The 16,617-nt window shown below is 38.0% G+C and overlaps 1 protein-coding gene across 1 annotated transcript in view; it reads left to right on the top strand.

Moving 5' to 3' along the window:
- The window catches only part of LOC148843362 (bifunctional aspartokinase/homoserine dehydrogenase 1, chloroplastic-like), a 41,838-nt gene that overhangs the window by 23,274 nt on the left and 1,947 nt on the right, over window positions 1-16,617 (top strand). The window contains exons 12-13 of the mRNA XM_088957481.1: window positions 3,488-3,570; window positions 5,901-6,126. Of these exons, the coding sequence (XP_088813607.1) occupies window positions 3,488-3,570; window positions 5,901-6,126 (309 nt within the window). The remainder of the gene's footprint in view (window positions 1-3,487; window positions 3,571-5,900; window positions 6,127-16,617) is intronic.

Below are 16,617 nucleotides of genomic sequence, written 5' to 3'. Positions count from 1 at the left end.
TTCTCAAAGCCCCCAGCACGAGAACCCCCGAACCAGCCGCTAGGTTCAAAAAAAGCAGAAAAGCGTGAAATTTTCGAAAGGCGCACACATGGGCTGAGGCAAAGGCGCCTCACGTCGTTTGAAAGGACTGCACCTAGAACCTAGTTGAGGCACATGCCCTAAAATGCGCCTCACTTGTGTGCCTAGGCGCGCCTTTTAAATCACTAAGTAGAAGAAGCTGTTGGGTGGTTTAAAGGATTTTTAGATGGTATGATCTTTACAAAAATGGAAGGAGAATGGAGAGCAATGAAGTTGATGATAGGAGATGTGGTAAAAGGGAGAAGTATTTTGAATGGAAGGTAAATTGTGCTTTTTAAGAAGATATTTTATTAGGACGAATGAATGAACAATATTAGCAAATAGGGTTCTCAGAGCCCCCAGCACAAGAACCCCCAACCCAGCCGCTAGGTTCAAAAAAAGCAGAAAAGCGTGAAATTTTCAAAAGGCGCACACATGGGCTGAGGCAAAGGCGCCTCACGTTGTTTGAAAGGACTGCACCTAGAACCTAGGCACATGCCCTAAAATGTGCCTCACTTGTGTGCTTAGGCGCGCCTTTTAAATCACTAAGTAGAAGAAGCTATTGGGTGGTTTAAAGGATTTTTAGATGGTATGATCTTTACAAAAATGGAAGGAGAATGGAGAGCAATGAAGTTGATGATAGGAGATGTGGTAAAAGGGAGAAGTATTTTGAATGGAAGGTAAATTGCGCTTTGGAAGTTTTCTGGATAGGGCAAGACACAACTTGTTTGTTTTCTAGAGGGGAGGAAAAATGCAGGTTGGATGGAGATATATATGCAGATTCAGGCATTCTGGTTGTTTTTGGTAAAAAGTAAAAAAAGTACTTGATACAATATAAAGAAGCCAAGGTTCAACTGTTCAGGATTGCTGCAGGGTGGAGTCCAAGGAGGAAAAAAAGCTTTTGATGGCAATTCATGTCGTAGAATTTAAAAAAGGCCATTAGCAAGGGGAGAGAGAATTGGGAGAATAGATTAGTGGTATTAGAAAAGGAGAAGATAGATGATTGGTTTTCTATAGGTGAAGATTTGAGTCATGTGTTGGGCTGACGGGTTCGTTAATGCTAACCCCTTTTGAAACAAACAAAGCTTTATTGGATCTGCTAGAAGAGAAAGTGGATGTTGTTGCCTTCTCTTTTCAAATGAAGGTTGGACAGATCTTTTTATCTAGATGAGTAGAAAGGTTTAATTTTTAAATTGTGAATCATCTCAATAATGTGCAAATCGAATTTCCATGAGAGAATAAGTTTCTGTCCTAGGATCGGTCTAGAATAATCACCATATTTTGAATTGAAGAATGGGTTGATTGTTACCTGATCCGGATGCCACAATCACAGCTCCCAAAGTGGTGAAACATGCCCAAGAATTCAGCCAAAGTCGAGCTCCAAGATTGAAGATGGGACAATCAAGAATGAATGAAGATTGATTCAATCAGTTTTTAAGTATTAGATGATGATCTTGTGCACTCCTATGGGCAGATCGAATCTTCACTTGTGGGTAGCTTATAATCACTCAAAAGGTTGATGTTCTTGCTGGAAAAGCACTGAACAAATAGAGAAAAGAGTCTCCTTTCAGCCTTGGTCAAACTAGGGTTTTGGGAGAACTATTAATGATGTTGCAAAAAGTCTCTCAAGACTCCTAGCTGTATCCTATATCGAGCTGGATGCTTAAGAGTCCTAAAAGGAGTTTCCTAATCAGACTTCTTACTGAATTAGAAGTTCTCCAATTAGGAAATAATCCTAATCAAACTAGGATCAAGAGAGAATAAGTGATTTCCCCAATTTGACCTAAACTATCCAACTACTTATTTTCCTAGGCATACTAGGTGAGTGATTTATCTAATTAATCTTGTTGGAGTCCAAATCAACCACAAGAGTAATCTGAATTTTCTCACCTTTTGATTGGTCTATTTGACCTGAATCTTGCATGGCATGGGACCCACTAAGTTCCCAAATCAAACCATAAGGGTCCGACCCATGTAATAATACACATGGGCCGAATTCACTAGTTGAACATAGTGAACTTCCCACTGAATCTAATTTGGCTTAGAACTGGCCCATCACTTAAATATAACTGGGGTTTGGGTTTCAACCATCCTATGAGCCCAAACCCAATGGTTTAACTTGAGAAAAGTGCTCATTAGGTTTCAGCCCAAGTAGACACTTGCTTGTAACCTCTCAGCCAGTAATATCAATAAACTGTTCACAGAGAAGGACTTTTTCTCTGACTCGATGATGCAATGTCACGCCCTCTACTCATATGGATCTTGGGATTGAAGTCTTTTGCGAACCTTTTTTATAAAATAAACTATTTATAGAAATAAATATAAATACATTTTGCAAATCGATCTCAAAACTAATTGAAATCCACTACTGGCAGTTTTAGTTTTCCATTAGAGATAATGTATTTTAGGATATTCTCTTTGTCTGACAAAGTGGCTGATCCTATAACAATGATCACCCACTCAAGTGATATTCCAAAGTCTAGACTGCTCCAACATAATCAGGTATTTGACCCTAAGTGGATCTCGTTGGTTGGGTTGCCAAAAATAGCCTAGTCCAATACTTGGTGCAATATCATTATCAAGTTGGGGGATAAGTGCAACTTTCCAGTTTTGCCCATTTGGTTCCAAGGTCCAGGGCATAATTGGAAATGGCCCCTATTTATTGTTTCATTAAACACCCGCTCATTGTACCTTAGGTCTAACCCTAGCAGTTGAGACAGATTGCTCCACCAATTTGGTGGTACAATAGTGTCAACTTTGGCATGATAAACTTCCCAAGTTCATCAAATGGCTAAGAACGTTTTAAATTAACACAAGTCTCATAAATGTCCAATTTCTGGGGTAATTCACAGATACATACTAAAGCACACATGAAATAACAATATTCTAATTTTATAATTTTTATTTACTAATAAACATTAGATTACATCGGTCTGATTGGATCTGAAGGCATACACTGTTTAACAGTGTGGAGCAGTTGCCTTGACAGAATAATTTAGGTGAATAAGAAACAGACTAGACAGTGGTCATAACAAATTTACTGCATTATTGAACTTCTTCTAAATCTTGTTATCCAAAGGAAAATAAAGATGCGAATGGATTCTTAAAAGGAAGAAGAAAAATCCAAAAGCTACAGCCAAAAGAACACAATTAACCTGACAATTTTAGCTTGTTATAGTAGGAGGATACATGATTTTATCCAAGTTGTTGAATCCAGTGGCGTCCATGGCAATCCACTTGTCCATAAGGCATAATGTTGCACCACATTCTTTCTGCATCTAATAAAATATTCATGGATCTCTTTGGTTATCTTTCTTACATCCTTTATCTATGTGAATATTAGGTGTCTAAATCATCTAATCATTGCTATATTTTCTCTCACTTGCCACACTTAAATTTAATCATATTTAAAAAAATATTTTTCTGGCAGGCAGGGATACTGAAGGAAGAATTTAACATTGATTTGCGTGTCATGGGAATCACTGGCTCAAGGACAATGATTTTGAGTGACTTGTACGTCATATCTTATTTGTATTACTTTTTAACTCTTTTCTGTCATATAGATTATTATAAATACTAGAGTGGTTGTCTAATTGCCAAAATCACTAATGGATCTTTAAAAGAGGAACATGATAAATAATATTTTGTAGCAGTGCATGTTATTTACTGCAGATTTCTAGATTGATATCAATTGAGTACTGATTTGTTATTGCCTCTATGATTGAAAGTGGATCTAAGATCTTACCTTCGGTTTGTCTATTAGTAGCAATTGTATGGATTTTAATTTCAACCATGTAAGATGTTTTAAAAAATGAAGGCAAGGTAAAAGATGCAAGCTCTCTTTTTGATAATTTTAAAGGTGATTCCATGACCTGGTGTTCCCTATTCAGGAGATGTTCTGTGTACTTGCTATAGATTAGCAAGATTGTTGGCTGTACAGAAATTAATCTGGTATTTCCAGCACTATGCAAAATGTCTTTCACTACCCTCTTTCTTTCTAGGCCATCTGCTGGGGGTTCATTGAACTTAGAATCCCACTGAATGAGATGAATGGTGTTCATCCAGAACTCTTGTTCTTTTGCCCCTAAAACCATTCATCCAGAACTCTTGTTCTTTTGCCCCTAAATATGATGTGGAAATATCTAGGGGCCTCTTGATGGTGACCTCATCCTGCCTATTAGGTGAGTTCCTTATGCCTTGTAGAAAAGATACGACCACTGCTCTTGTGGTTGTGTCATTTGTCCAGAACATGCCATTGATTACCCATCCAGATGACCCCTAAATCCACCACTAATTCCTGATGGCCTCATGGCCCCAAGTTCCCTAGAGAGCAGCCATGAAAGATGGGCTTTATCTGACTTTTTTCAGGGCAGTCCATGCCTTGGTTGATATCTCATGTCACCACCTTCTGAAAGTGGAGTTTATGGGGAATTTTCTATACTTTTCACTCTTAGAAATCCAATGTGCCATTCTTATTGTGATCAATCCATAATGAAGTTGGCTTTTCATCCTTTTGCCTTGGAAGATTCTCACATTTCTTTCTCGTCATTGGCCTCACAATCTGTACATTATTTTCCTTCTCTTTAATCTGGGTGAGAGGAGGTCTCAAATAAGCCAACTATGTTTGCTGTGCTGGGTCTTTCTGTTATGGGCCCGAGAATAGGATCTCGTCACGGGTCGGTCCACGGGGAAAACCTCCTGTTTTCCCTTGTTCCTCCCTTTTCTTGAGGAACCTATTTTGGTGCCTTAATGGTGATTTGTTCAAGAGATCACCAACTCTCCTCACTCTTTTCTTGACTGAAACTTTCGATGCCTTTATTGAATAATATCAGCTCCTTAAATAGGAGATTACAAGAGATAAGGTCCTACTTTTAGGAAGGCTCCTTGCTAATTAGGAAGACTCCCTACTAATCTATCCTACTGAACTGATAAGATAAGATAAGACTGAACTGATAAGATAAGATAGATAAGATAAGACTCCCTTAATCTATCCTACTGAACTGATAAGATAAGAACTGTATCTAGCTAGAATTAGATAAGATGAGAATCAGCAAATCTTGCTCCCTTTACTGCTGCTGCCGGCGGTGATATGTCTTCCCAATAAAGCGTCCACATCACTTTCTACCTAACACCAGAGGCAGAAACTGTTTGTAAGATCCAACCAGTTGTAACACAGGATGACAGGAACAAGATGTTGGTGCATATCTGATTGTGGGGATAATTTCCTAGTCTTCCTTCTCCATTGTTGGTGCATATCTTGTAAAGATGGAAATGGATAGCTGATTACCCAGATACCTGATGTACCTGGCTCCAATTAGTTGGGTTTGGATCCCAAAATTTTGGACCTGAGCACAACTAGGTCCAAATTAGGCCTCTAAATTTAAGTTCTGTTAAGAATCAGGTTCAACCCTGGGCCCATTAGTTAATGTGAAATATATTTAAGTGATTTAAATTAAGTCTTTGAGTCTTAAAATTTATAGGAGGGGTAGAACATATCCACTTTTGTCCCTTCATTATTAATTGCATTCATGCAATAAAATTTATGAGAACGAACTTTTGGACATTCTTCTGTTTATTTCAGAAACCTCTGTTAAGTAATTGGACTAGCATTCCTAATGAAGTTATTTGAGGGTGGAAATTCTCATAATCATTCTCTGCAGTTAAATTGGAAATTAATTCAATTCCTTATTTCTTGCATATGTTGCCTCTGATCCCCAGTTTTTGAGTCACAGTGACATATTGGTAGTTCACTATCATGGTTTAAATGTTTTTGCTGCTATTTATCAAAAAAACGTGTCTTTGCTTCTAAGTTCTGGGAACATTTCTGTTATGGTTTTCCACAGGGGAATTGACTTGTCTAGATGGAGGGAACTTCAAAAAGAGAAGGGACAAATGGCTGACTTGGATAAATTTGTTCAACATGTACATGGAAATCATTTCATTCCAAATACTGTGTTGGTTGATTGTACGGCAGATACTAATGTTGCGAGCCATTACTATGAGTGGTTGTGCAAAGGAATTCATGTAATTACCCCAAATAAAAAAGCTAATTCAGGACCTCTTGATAAGGTAATTAACAATTTGGTGACTTTAGTTCTCAAAGGCTAGTAAGTAGCAACTCCCAAAGGTTTGTGCATATTCATTTAATTCATCAATATCTTTCAATTGTAAATTCATGATGGCATTGTTTCCTCTTGCAAGAAAAATAATTGGATCGGATGTAGATTTAACCCCACCTGATCCGATTAAAATCTGTATCTGATTATTGTTTTTGATCATTAACAGAAGCTTTTATTAATTAGAGAAATAGAAATTACAAGGGAAGCAAAGGGGAGAGACAAAATCTCTTAATCCCCCTGAAAAAAAAAAAAAAGAAAACAGAAAAACAATTACAACACAGCCCAAAATAATTGTTCCTGTCCCATCCCTTGTTTAGTCAGAGCATCTGGGTCTGATTATTATAAATACTATATATAAAATGTATAATTATATGTAAACATAATATATAATTAAAACATTATATAAAATTAATGTAATTATATACACATTAATTTGTATAATTTTATACTTTATACTACATATAAATTTAATATTTTATATTTATATTAATTTATTAAATATAAGTTAAATAAGTTTAAAAGCAATTGATTTTTTATTTTTTAAGTTTATTTCTTTATTTTAATAAATTTGAAGGGGAATCGGATTAAATCGAAATCCAATATGATTCAAATATGATTTGCGGTTCCAAAGTACAGACTGGATTTTGGATTGGATTTGTTGGGTTGAATATTATATTAGTTGGATCAGATTCAGATTTTGATGGATCCGGTTCAAATCTGACCCAATTATAGCCCTAAGTAGAAGGCTCTAGAAGAGCAAGGGGAAGAACCACCGAAAAAAAAGTTTAAAATTGTAAGGAATGATCTAAGGTCTTGTAATTTAACAGAAAAAAATGGCTCCTGATAGAGTAGAATGGCAGGACTGGATTAGTGTAGCTGAGCCAAATGGTTGGGTTAAGGCCAGTTGAGTTGTGTCATATTTGTCATGATTATATATACTTGAAATCATTTTTGTTATCAACAGAAAGGCACTATCTGGGATGAGATGTTCTGTTTGGCATGGAGGTGGGGTTTTAGATTATTGAAGAAATTTCTATTTGTTAAACTCAATGTGAGAAATTCAAAACCAGTAAGTTTTGGTTTAGATAGAATATCTAAAGAAAATTCTGGTGGACATTAATATTGGATATAGTGGAGTTTGAGAACTATAGATTGAAAATGATGATTGAGTTGATAACTTTTTTTTTTTTTTAAATAACTGAAAATTTTGTCTGAATTCAGAGAAATGTAACATTACAGTCAGCCTTTCGGTAGGGTAGCGATTACTACCCAACCACATTAATAGGAGACATAAAGAAACATATTAAAAACAGGGAAAACATAATTAACTTCTAGTAAACCCATGCTTAGCTGAAGTATCATCCAATCTATCTACATTTCTAGTAAACCCTTGCTTAGCTGAAGTATCATCCAATCCATTTACATATCTAGTCACCCAATTGACCTTTATATTTCTATTCATTACCATATCCAAAGTATCATCCAACCCATTTACATATCTAGGCACCCAACTGATCTTTATGTGTCTGTTCATTACCAACCATTTGATTTTCCTTAGTTCATTTCTTTAACCCCACACTGCTTTTTCATTATTTTTAGCCACCCAGTTACAACCTTGGAGTCACCTTCAATAATCAAGTTATTCAAATTCATTTCTTTAGCCTGTTGTAGACCTTGGAGACTTGGAGTACAGCCTGGAGCTTAGCCCTTGTAGAATTCCCAACACGGATTGGACTCAAACATTGCAATGTCGTTTTCTCTAAAAACCCCTCCCACTCCTAGGAGGAAATAGATGGTATAAGGTTAAAATGAGGTGTCCATGGGTCCTTAGAGGGGGCTTCAACACCCTTAGTTTTACACATGAGAAGGGTGGAATTAGAGGCCATGGAGGTATGAGGGGATTTGCTGTGTTTTTGAGATGTTTGGAAATGGTTGACTCACCATTGCAAAATATACATGGTCAAATACTAGGAAGAGGGCACATTGGTAAAATTGGATAGGTTTGTGGTATCAAGTGTAAAGACAAATTCTTGCAATTTTCATTTGGAGCACTCCTCATGTCACCAATGGATCACAACCCAATACTATTGGATGGTCGAGGCATTCAATATAAACTAGCCACCTTTTGCTCTGAACGTATTAGGACTGCAACTTGGGCAGGTCCAACTGAGATTGACTCGACCCAACCTGAGTTTTTGCACCAATTGGGCCTGAATTTTTGAGCTATGGGTTGGGCTTGGGCTAGAAAACTTGGGCATGGCCCAAACATGTGTTGGGGTTGGGTTGAGGCCTCAGATTTCCCGAGTCCATCTGAATAATAGATTGTATACACCCTAAATAATAGATTGTATTTGGTATGTAGATGATTAGCCTAAACTTACACCCATGCACAATACACATATTATGTCTTTTATTTATATAAAAATCTCTCTCTCTCTCTCTCTCTCTATATATATATATATATATATATGTGTGTGTGTGTGTGTGTGTGTGTGTGTGTGTGTGCACGTGTTTATATATATATGGTCATTTATTAATGAATGTATGCATATTTTTAATCCATTGGGTTATGAGGCCAATAAAAGATGGATGTGCAAAATATATGAGAAAAATCTTTCAAACCTGACCAACCTTCCTAGGCCCACATGAACTGACTTAAGTCTGGCCTGAGTTGTGTTGGGTTAATCTTGGTTTGGGCCTGAGTTGGTAAGCTTCTGCTTAGCCTTCGGTTGGGACAGCCCTTAGTCTAAGCTTTGAATCTTATGGTTGAACCTCAACCTGACCCAACTTGGCCAAGTTGCACCCCTAGAATGTATCTTGCTAGAAGGTGGTTTTATGAAGTTGGTACAACAATGTTGGAATGAGATGTAGTTGAAGGTTCAGCCAGCCTTGTATTAAGAAGCTCAAGTGCTTAGAGTAACAAAGGAGTGGAAGAACATGGTATTCGAAGGGGTGGGCGAAAAAAAAGGGAATGTTTGGGCATAATAGTAAAAGTGGAAAAAATAGAGGAGATAGGTAGGATGTCACCAATGGATAACAATAAAAAGGGAAGGAGGGAGGTTCTCTCCATTCAATGAAGGTATTGGGATGGAGAAACTCCATGGATGTCACTGACAAGAGTTAGGAAGAACAAAAAAGGTTGGTTCATTGTGGTAGTAGAAAAATTTGGAAAAAAAATAAATGATTGATGATGTGTTCCTGAAGGGAAGGAGAATAGGGGCTGGGTTTCTTTCATAGATAAACTACAAGCATTCCTTCAAGTAGACGAAGAGAACCCAATGAAATGAAAAAAATTGTAAGCAAGGAAAGTTAGGGTTGTGAATCACTTACCCGGTTGGATAGCCTATCTTGAAAAGAGAATGAGGAGAGAGTTGATAGTTTCGAAGATTAGGTGTCAATATCTTGCCAAATCTCAATTGCCAGTTTGTGTACAAATCAAAAGTTTTTGGTGGAAATGGAACAAGGGCAATGGGAACATTGGCAGGTTTTTATTGCATGTCTTTAGGATACCACCTAGGGAAGCTAGGAAGTTGGAGAAGTTAATGAGGGATTTCCTGTGGGAACCGAGACGAGGGAAAAAGGATCATTTAATTAACTGGGAAATTGTGTATAGAGGTAAATAAGAGGGGGGTTTGGGAATTGGGAGGGTGGTTGAAAAAATCAAGCTTTCTTGGGGAAATGACTATGGCAATGGCCATTGGAAAGCGGCAGGCTTTGGCATGAAGTGGTGGGAAGCATTCATGGGAGTTTGACAAGTGGGTGGGATGCTGGTGTTTCAAGGCAGGCTAACTTTCCAGCACCTTGGAAGGCCATTCATAACACCTTTCCTCATTTTCTTAGGGTCGTCAGGTATGAAGTTTGCCTTGGTAATGTTGTCCATTTTTGGGAAGATATTTGGATTAGAAACACCTCTCTAAAGGACCTTTTCCCTTTGTTATTTTCTGTTTCATTGTATAAAAAGAGGTGGTCTCAAAATTTATTTAATCTTCAGGAACACCTATGGCTCCTAGGGATTTTGGTTTTCGTAGGGGATTAAGGGATGAGGAAATTGACTCCCTCTCTGACTTGCTTTGTTTTCTTAATTAGGTTTGTTTAGATCCCTCCAAGCCAGACAAAAGGGTGTGCACTCCTAGACTCAAAAGGTCATTTACTTGTGCTTCTTATTTTAAATCCATTGCTCATTCCTCTGTCCAACAGCCTTTTTCCTCAATGGAAATTTGGTGCAGGCCAATTCCCTCAAAGGTTATGGCTTTTTGTTGGGAAGTTTATTATGGGAAAGTAACCACTCTAGATAACCTACAAAAGTGGAGACCCTTCCTTTGTGTTTCTCCCAACTGGTGTACCCTTTGTAGAGCCCATGGGGAAGATGGTTGTCATCTACTCTTGGCTACTCTCATTGATTGGGGATAATTGGAGCTTGCCAACAGAAATCTGCATGATCTTTGAACGGTCTACTTTCCCTTGACCTACAAAAAGAGGAGAATTATATGGAAGTAGCTTGGATAATCTAGGGTTATTTGGAATGGGGGTGTTTTGAGGAATGAGTTTGGAGAGGTGGTACTGCTCTACTCGGGTGCTTTAGGAGATGGAGATTCTATTAGGGAAGAGGTATTAGTTGCTGTACAAGGGGTGCAATTTGCAAATTGGGGGTAGAGTAGTTAATCATTGAAAGGGATTCCAAGGTGGTGGTGGGCTGGCTGAAAAACCCCGATGATACTATATGGTGTTACAAGAATGAAATTAAGAAATTTAATTGGTTGACAAGGAATATGCTGGTTTCTATTGTGGGTGGGGAGTGTAGAGAACACAGTGGGGACCCCAAGAGAGAGGGTTGATCTTAATGATCTGCCGACCCACTCTTAATATTTATATATGTTGACTAACTGTAAAAGGGCTGAATTGCCCTTATTGCTTACATGGCAAATAAACTAATAATAAAGCTGAAATAACAAGCTATAACAACAAATTGAAATAACTACCAACTAACACTAATATAACTAACAAAAAAAATATGCTATGCTGCCATACAAACACAGTGGGGTCCACATCAGTGTTCTCTACACTCCCCCTCAAGTTGGGAATAGATATTTGTCATTCCCAACTTGCATAGGTCTGCCTCTAATTTCTTCCTTGTAACAGCCTTGGTGAGAAGATCTGCGAGCTGCATGCTGGAGGTGATATACGGGAGACACACTTCTTGAGACCAAACCCTTTCTCTGACAAAATGTCGGTTGACTTCGATATGCTTAGTTCTGTCATGCTGTACCGGATTATGAGCTATATTAATAGCAGCCCGATTATCACAATACAACATTAGTGGCTTCTCATAAGCAATATCCAACTCCTCAAATAATGACTTCAGCCACACCATTAGTCATATATTTATATTTAGCTTCAGCACTAGAACGAGAAACAACAGTTTGTTTCTTACTCCTCCAGGAGACAAGGTTACCTCCTACAAAGAAACAATATCTGGAGGTAGACCTTCTGTCATCAACACTCCCAGCCTAATCAGCATTTGTATAGACCTCTATCTTCATGTGATCATTATTCTTGAATAATATATCTCTACCTGGACATCTCTTCAAGTATGCTAATATTCTCTCAACTGCAAGGAGGTGAGTAGCTCTAGGAGAGTGCATATATTGACTGACAACGTTGACTGCATAACTGATGTCCGGTCATGTGAGACAAAGATAGAGGAGTTTTCCAACCAATCGTTGGAACATAGCTTTGTCTTCAAGAGGCTCTCCACCCTCTGCACTGATCTTGTGATTTTGTTCAATAGGTGTATCTGCAGGCTTGACACCCAACTTTCCAGTTTCTGCTAATAGATCTAGAATATACTTCCTTTGAGAAACAAAAATCCCATGTTTAGATTTAGCAACCTCAATACCCAAGAAGTATCGTAGCTCTCCTTGGTCTTTCACCTCAAACTCTTGATGAAGGAGTTGTTTAAGAGACTCAATCTCACTGTTATCATTCCCTGTCACTACAATATCATCCACATATACCGCAAGCAAAGTTAAGGAAGAGTCCACTCTTTTAATAGGGTAATAGGGTACCTCCTCAAAGAAAGTAACATCCATCGAGACAAATCTCCTCCCAGAAGTAGGTTCATAGCAGCAATAACCCTTTTGAGTTTGTGCATAACCGAGAAAAATGCATTTGGAGGCCTTAGGATCAAATTTGGAACGATGAGGTCCAAGAATCTGAACAAAGCAAGTGCAACCAATGGTTTTAAGGGGAACAATAAATAATTCTTTATCGGGGTATAGAAGGGTAAAGGGAGGCTTCATGTCAAGAACTCGTGAAGGAACTCAATTAATGAGATACACTGCTGTAAGAATAGCATCACCCTAGAAACGGATAGGCACATTGGAGTTAAACATAATGCTTCTAGCCACCTCCAATATGTGCCTATTCTTCCTCTCAGCAACCCCATTCTGCTGTGGTGTATAAGGACAAGTATTCTGGTGAATAATCCCATGATCAAGCAGATAAGAGGCCAATGGCTTGGTAAAGTATTATTTCGTATTATCGAATCTGAAGATTTTGATTTTGACCCCAAACTGGGTTAAAATCATCTGATGAAAGATCTGGATCAGAGTAGGAACCTCATCTCGAGAACGCATAAGGTAAACCCAAGAAAAACGGGTATATTCATCAACAAACAACAAGAAATATTTGTATCCCCCCATAGAAGGAATGTAATACGGGCCTCAAACATCGGTGTGCACAACATGAAAAGAATTACTACTTTTTTTATTATTCAAGGAATAAGATGTTCTACAATGCTTTGCAAGCTCACAACTCTCACATCTCAAATTTGACATCTGAACAGACTCAAACAAATTTGGAAACAAACACTTCAAAGACCGAAAGGATAAATGACCTAACCGATTATGCCAAAGCATAACTTGACTAATAGACTGAGAAACCAAAGACTTCCTATCTTCATGATCTTTCCAATGAGAACTCTCTCCAAGCAGATAGGTCCCATTCGTCTCACGGCTAGTCCCAATCACCTTCCTTGTCTCCAAGTCCTGAAAAATACATCGGTTAGGGAAAAAAGTTACTGAACAATTCTGATGTTTTGTAATACCACTGACTGAAAGCAAGTTAGTATCAAGCTTAGGAACATGCAGAACTGAAGATAAGGAAATTGTATTAGACAAATTGATGTCTCCCTTGCTAGAAATGGGAACAAGGGAACCATCAACAATGGACACTTTATCTCTACCAGAAGATAAGTGATAGGTAGTGAACAGTGATGGCAAGCTAGTCATATGGTCAGATGCACCTAAGTCTATTACCCAACAATGTTCAGTGTTACCTGGAGCTGAAGCATGGTAAGTTGAGGCCCGAGTACCTGAATGAGCAAAGGCTGATGTGGAAGAAGCTGATGATATGATTGAGCTGAATTCCCAACTTCCTTTTCCAATTGAGTTAGGGCAAACCGAACAACAACTAAGGTGTCTAGAGGCGTGCCTTTTGTGCCCAATGAGGATGCATAATCGGTATTAACAGCCATATGGGCATTACCCCTTTTGTTCCTCAGTTTTGTTGGGACTAGATGAGGGTGCAACTTCCAACATGTGTCTTTAGTATGCTTAGGTTTCTTGCAATGTTCACACACTAGATCCCGCTTATCTTCCTTCTTTATATCCCTCTTTGTATCACCCCCATACTTAGGTTTAACTGCTGCCAAGGCTGGTGGGAAGGGCTGATGATGCATCATAACCTTTCTCCTAGTCTTTTCACTATGCACCAAGGAGTAGGCTTGAGATAAGGTCACACTGTCCCTTGTCAGTATTTGCTGTCTCACAATATCATAGTCAGGATTCAGACCAACTAGGAATTCAAAAACCTTATTAGTTTCAACTTGCTTTCTATGAGTTTGTGCATCCTTCTGACTTTCCCACTCAAGTGTTTCTAAGTGGTAAATTTCATGCTACAAAGATTTCAAAGTAGAGAAGTAAACCAAAACTGGTTTCTCTCCTTGCTTAAGGTTATTAACCTCACACTTCAATTCATAGGCCCTAGCAACATTAAGGGGTTGGGAGTAAGTCTCTTTCATGACATCCTAGATTTCCTTGGCTGTTTTTGCCCACAAATAGTTCCGGCTGATATGTGGTTGCATAGAGTTACACAACCATGTCATAACCAAATAGTTCTCCTTAACCCATTTGGTATACGTTTGGTCCTCCTTAGATGGTTCTTTCACATCTCCCAACAGATAGCTAAGTTTTCCTCTACCCCCAATGGCCATCATGGCCGATTGAGCCCATTCTAAGTAGTTGGATCCATCAAACTTCATAGTTGTAATCTGAAAGGCATTCTCAGACATGTTACCAGAATTGCTAGTCCCAAAAACACCTTCCCCCTGATTCTTGAACTCCATTCTTGGTCAAGAATTAACAACAAAAAACTTTTGAAGCTACTGTAATAGAAAACAACACCTAAACAACTGATAACAGCCAGCCTAGGTCTTCCAAAAATAAGGAAAAACAGAATTCTGTATGAAACCAGTTCAAATCTGATCTGAAACCAACAATAGTTCTGAATTTTAGGGTTTTTCTCTCGAAACCCTAGAAAGAAAAAAAGGTTTTCCAGCCGCACCTCTCAGAATAGACCAAGATGATTCTTTCAAGGTTATTCTCAAGCAAAAAAATAAACTTACTTTATGAAAGAAAATCTCTGACTGATGCAGAACCCAATCTTGGGGATCCAAAGCCTTTTCTAATTCTTCCTGACTACTGGAACTCTCCCAGCCTTTTACAATCTTCTTAGTAGTAGCCGCCACCTTCTGTTTGATGCAGAACCCAATCTTGGGGATCCAAAGCCTTTTCTAATTCTTCCTGACTACTGGAACTCTCCCAGCCTTTTACAATCTTCTTAGTAGTAGCCACACACTACCAGTAGCCTCCAAGAATCAGCCGATCCTCCTTCTTTGTTGAAAAACTTCTAAACCTAGGAAATTCTCATGTAGTCAATCTAATTAGACTAACATAAGACCTCCTTCTCTGCAACCAGTTTTAGGTTTTGAACAGAAATTCTGATCGCCACCTTTAGTCTTGATAAAGAAACTGATCTTGGACTCTTTATCTTCCTCTGATTCTTCCTGATTATCAAGAACACAATCCACTCTTTGGACAGCTGCTACAGTCTCTGATAACCTCCAAGAATCAGCCGAAAAGGGATCCTCTTAATCTTCCAGCCCTAGGCAACTCTCATGTGGTTGGCTGGATCAGACTCACATGAGAAACCCTAATCCTTGCTCTGATACCAAGTAATTGATCAAGACTACAATCAGTCTTGAATTCGAAAGCAAAAAAGGAAAGATTTCAGAAGAAAAGAAGAAGAGAGGGAGAAAAGAAAAAGCACACGAAGGGTTTTAGAAAAGAGAGAGAGGGTTGATCTTAATGATCTGCCGACCCACTCTTAATATTTATATATGTTGACTAACTGTAAAAGGGCTGAATTGCCCTTATTGCTTACATGGCAAATAAACTAATAATAAAGATGAAATAACAAGATGTAACAACAAACTGAAATAACTACCAACTAACACTGACATAACTAACAAAGAAAATATGCTATGCTGCCATACAAACACAGTGGGGACCACAGAAGTGGGGTCCACATCAGTGTTCTCTACAGGGAGATTAGCAAATGCTATGGCTGATGTGTTAGCCAAACAAGGGGCAAATAGGGAAGAATTGTTTTGGGGTCAGCTGTGATTTATGTAATTTATTACTAGCTTACTTGTGAGCTATTGGGAGAGGCTGCAGCCTGTGCCTCTCCATGCGATGTTGTATGAAATTACATTTCTAAAGCAGTTTCTGAATTAATAAAATTTCTATTATTCATCAAAAACAGAACAAAACCAATACATACCTACATATTTCAGTTTTGAATTGTCTTATTAATTAATGCTGCTTTATATATACATAAATTTGGTTGCTATGTCTCACACACAAGACACTCAATGGAAGATAAAAGTTCTACCAAGTATAATATCGAAGTTTGTCAAAATGACATGTGCTTTACGTTTGTGCTCTCATTTCTCCTATTTCTTTTTTCTTTATTAATAATGGTAATGCCTGTGCTGTATTGTCATTAGTATTATTCAAATGTGGAAGTCTTGTGCCTTAAGAGTGATCTGTTGCTCTAGAAATGACATTTAGTTAGGATTATCATCATCTCTCTAGGACATGGTTTTCCTCTTTTCATGTTCCAAAAGTACGTCAGACTACATACTTTAGTTTTATATGTTTATGACTAACTAGTATTGCTCTTGTTGAATCTTTCAACTATATTTTATGTAAGAAAAGATGAAAGCTTCTCTGTTAGTTTCTAGAAAACCTTTTTTCTAAGATTTCATTCTTTCAACTTGGTACTTCTATTTTAACATCTAATCATATTATCACTCTGCAAA

Source organism: Nelumbo lutea, chromosome 8, assembly GCF_056320005.1.
Source record: "Nelumbo lutea isolate HS-2025 chromosome 8, American lotus-T2T, whole genome shotgun sequence".
Taxonomy (NCBI): Eukaryota; Viridiplantae; Streptophyta; class Magnoliopsida; order Proteales; family Nelumbonaceae; genus Nelumbo; species Nelumbo lutea.
The sequence above is the reverse complement of the archived record's forward strand: the minus strand, read 5'-3'. Positions and strand labels throughout refer to the sequence as shown.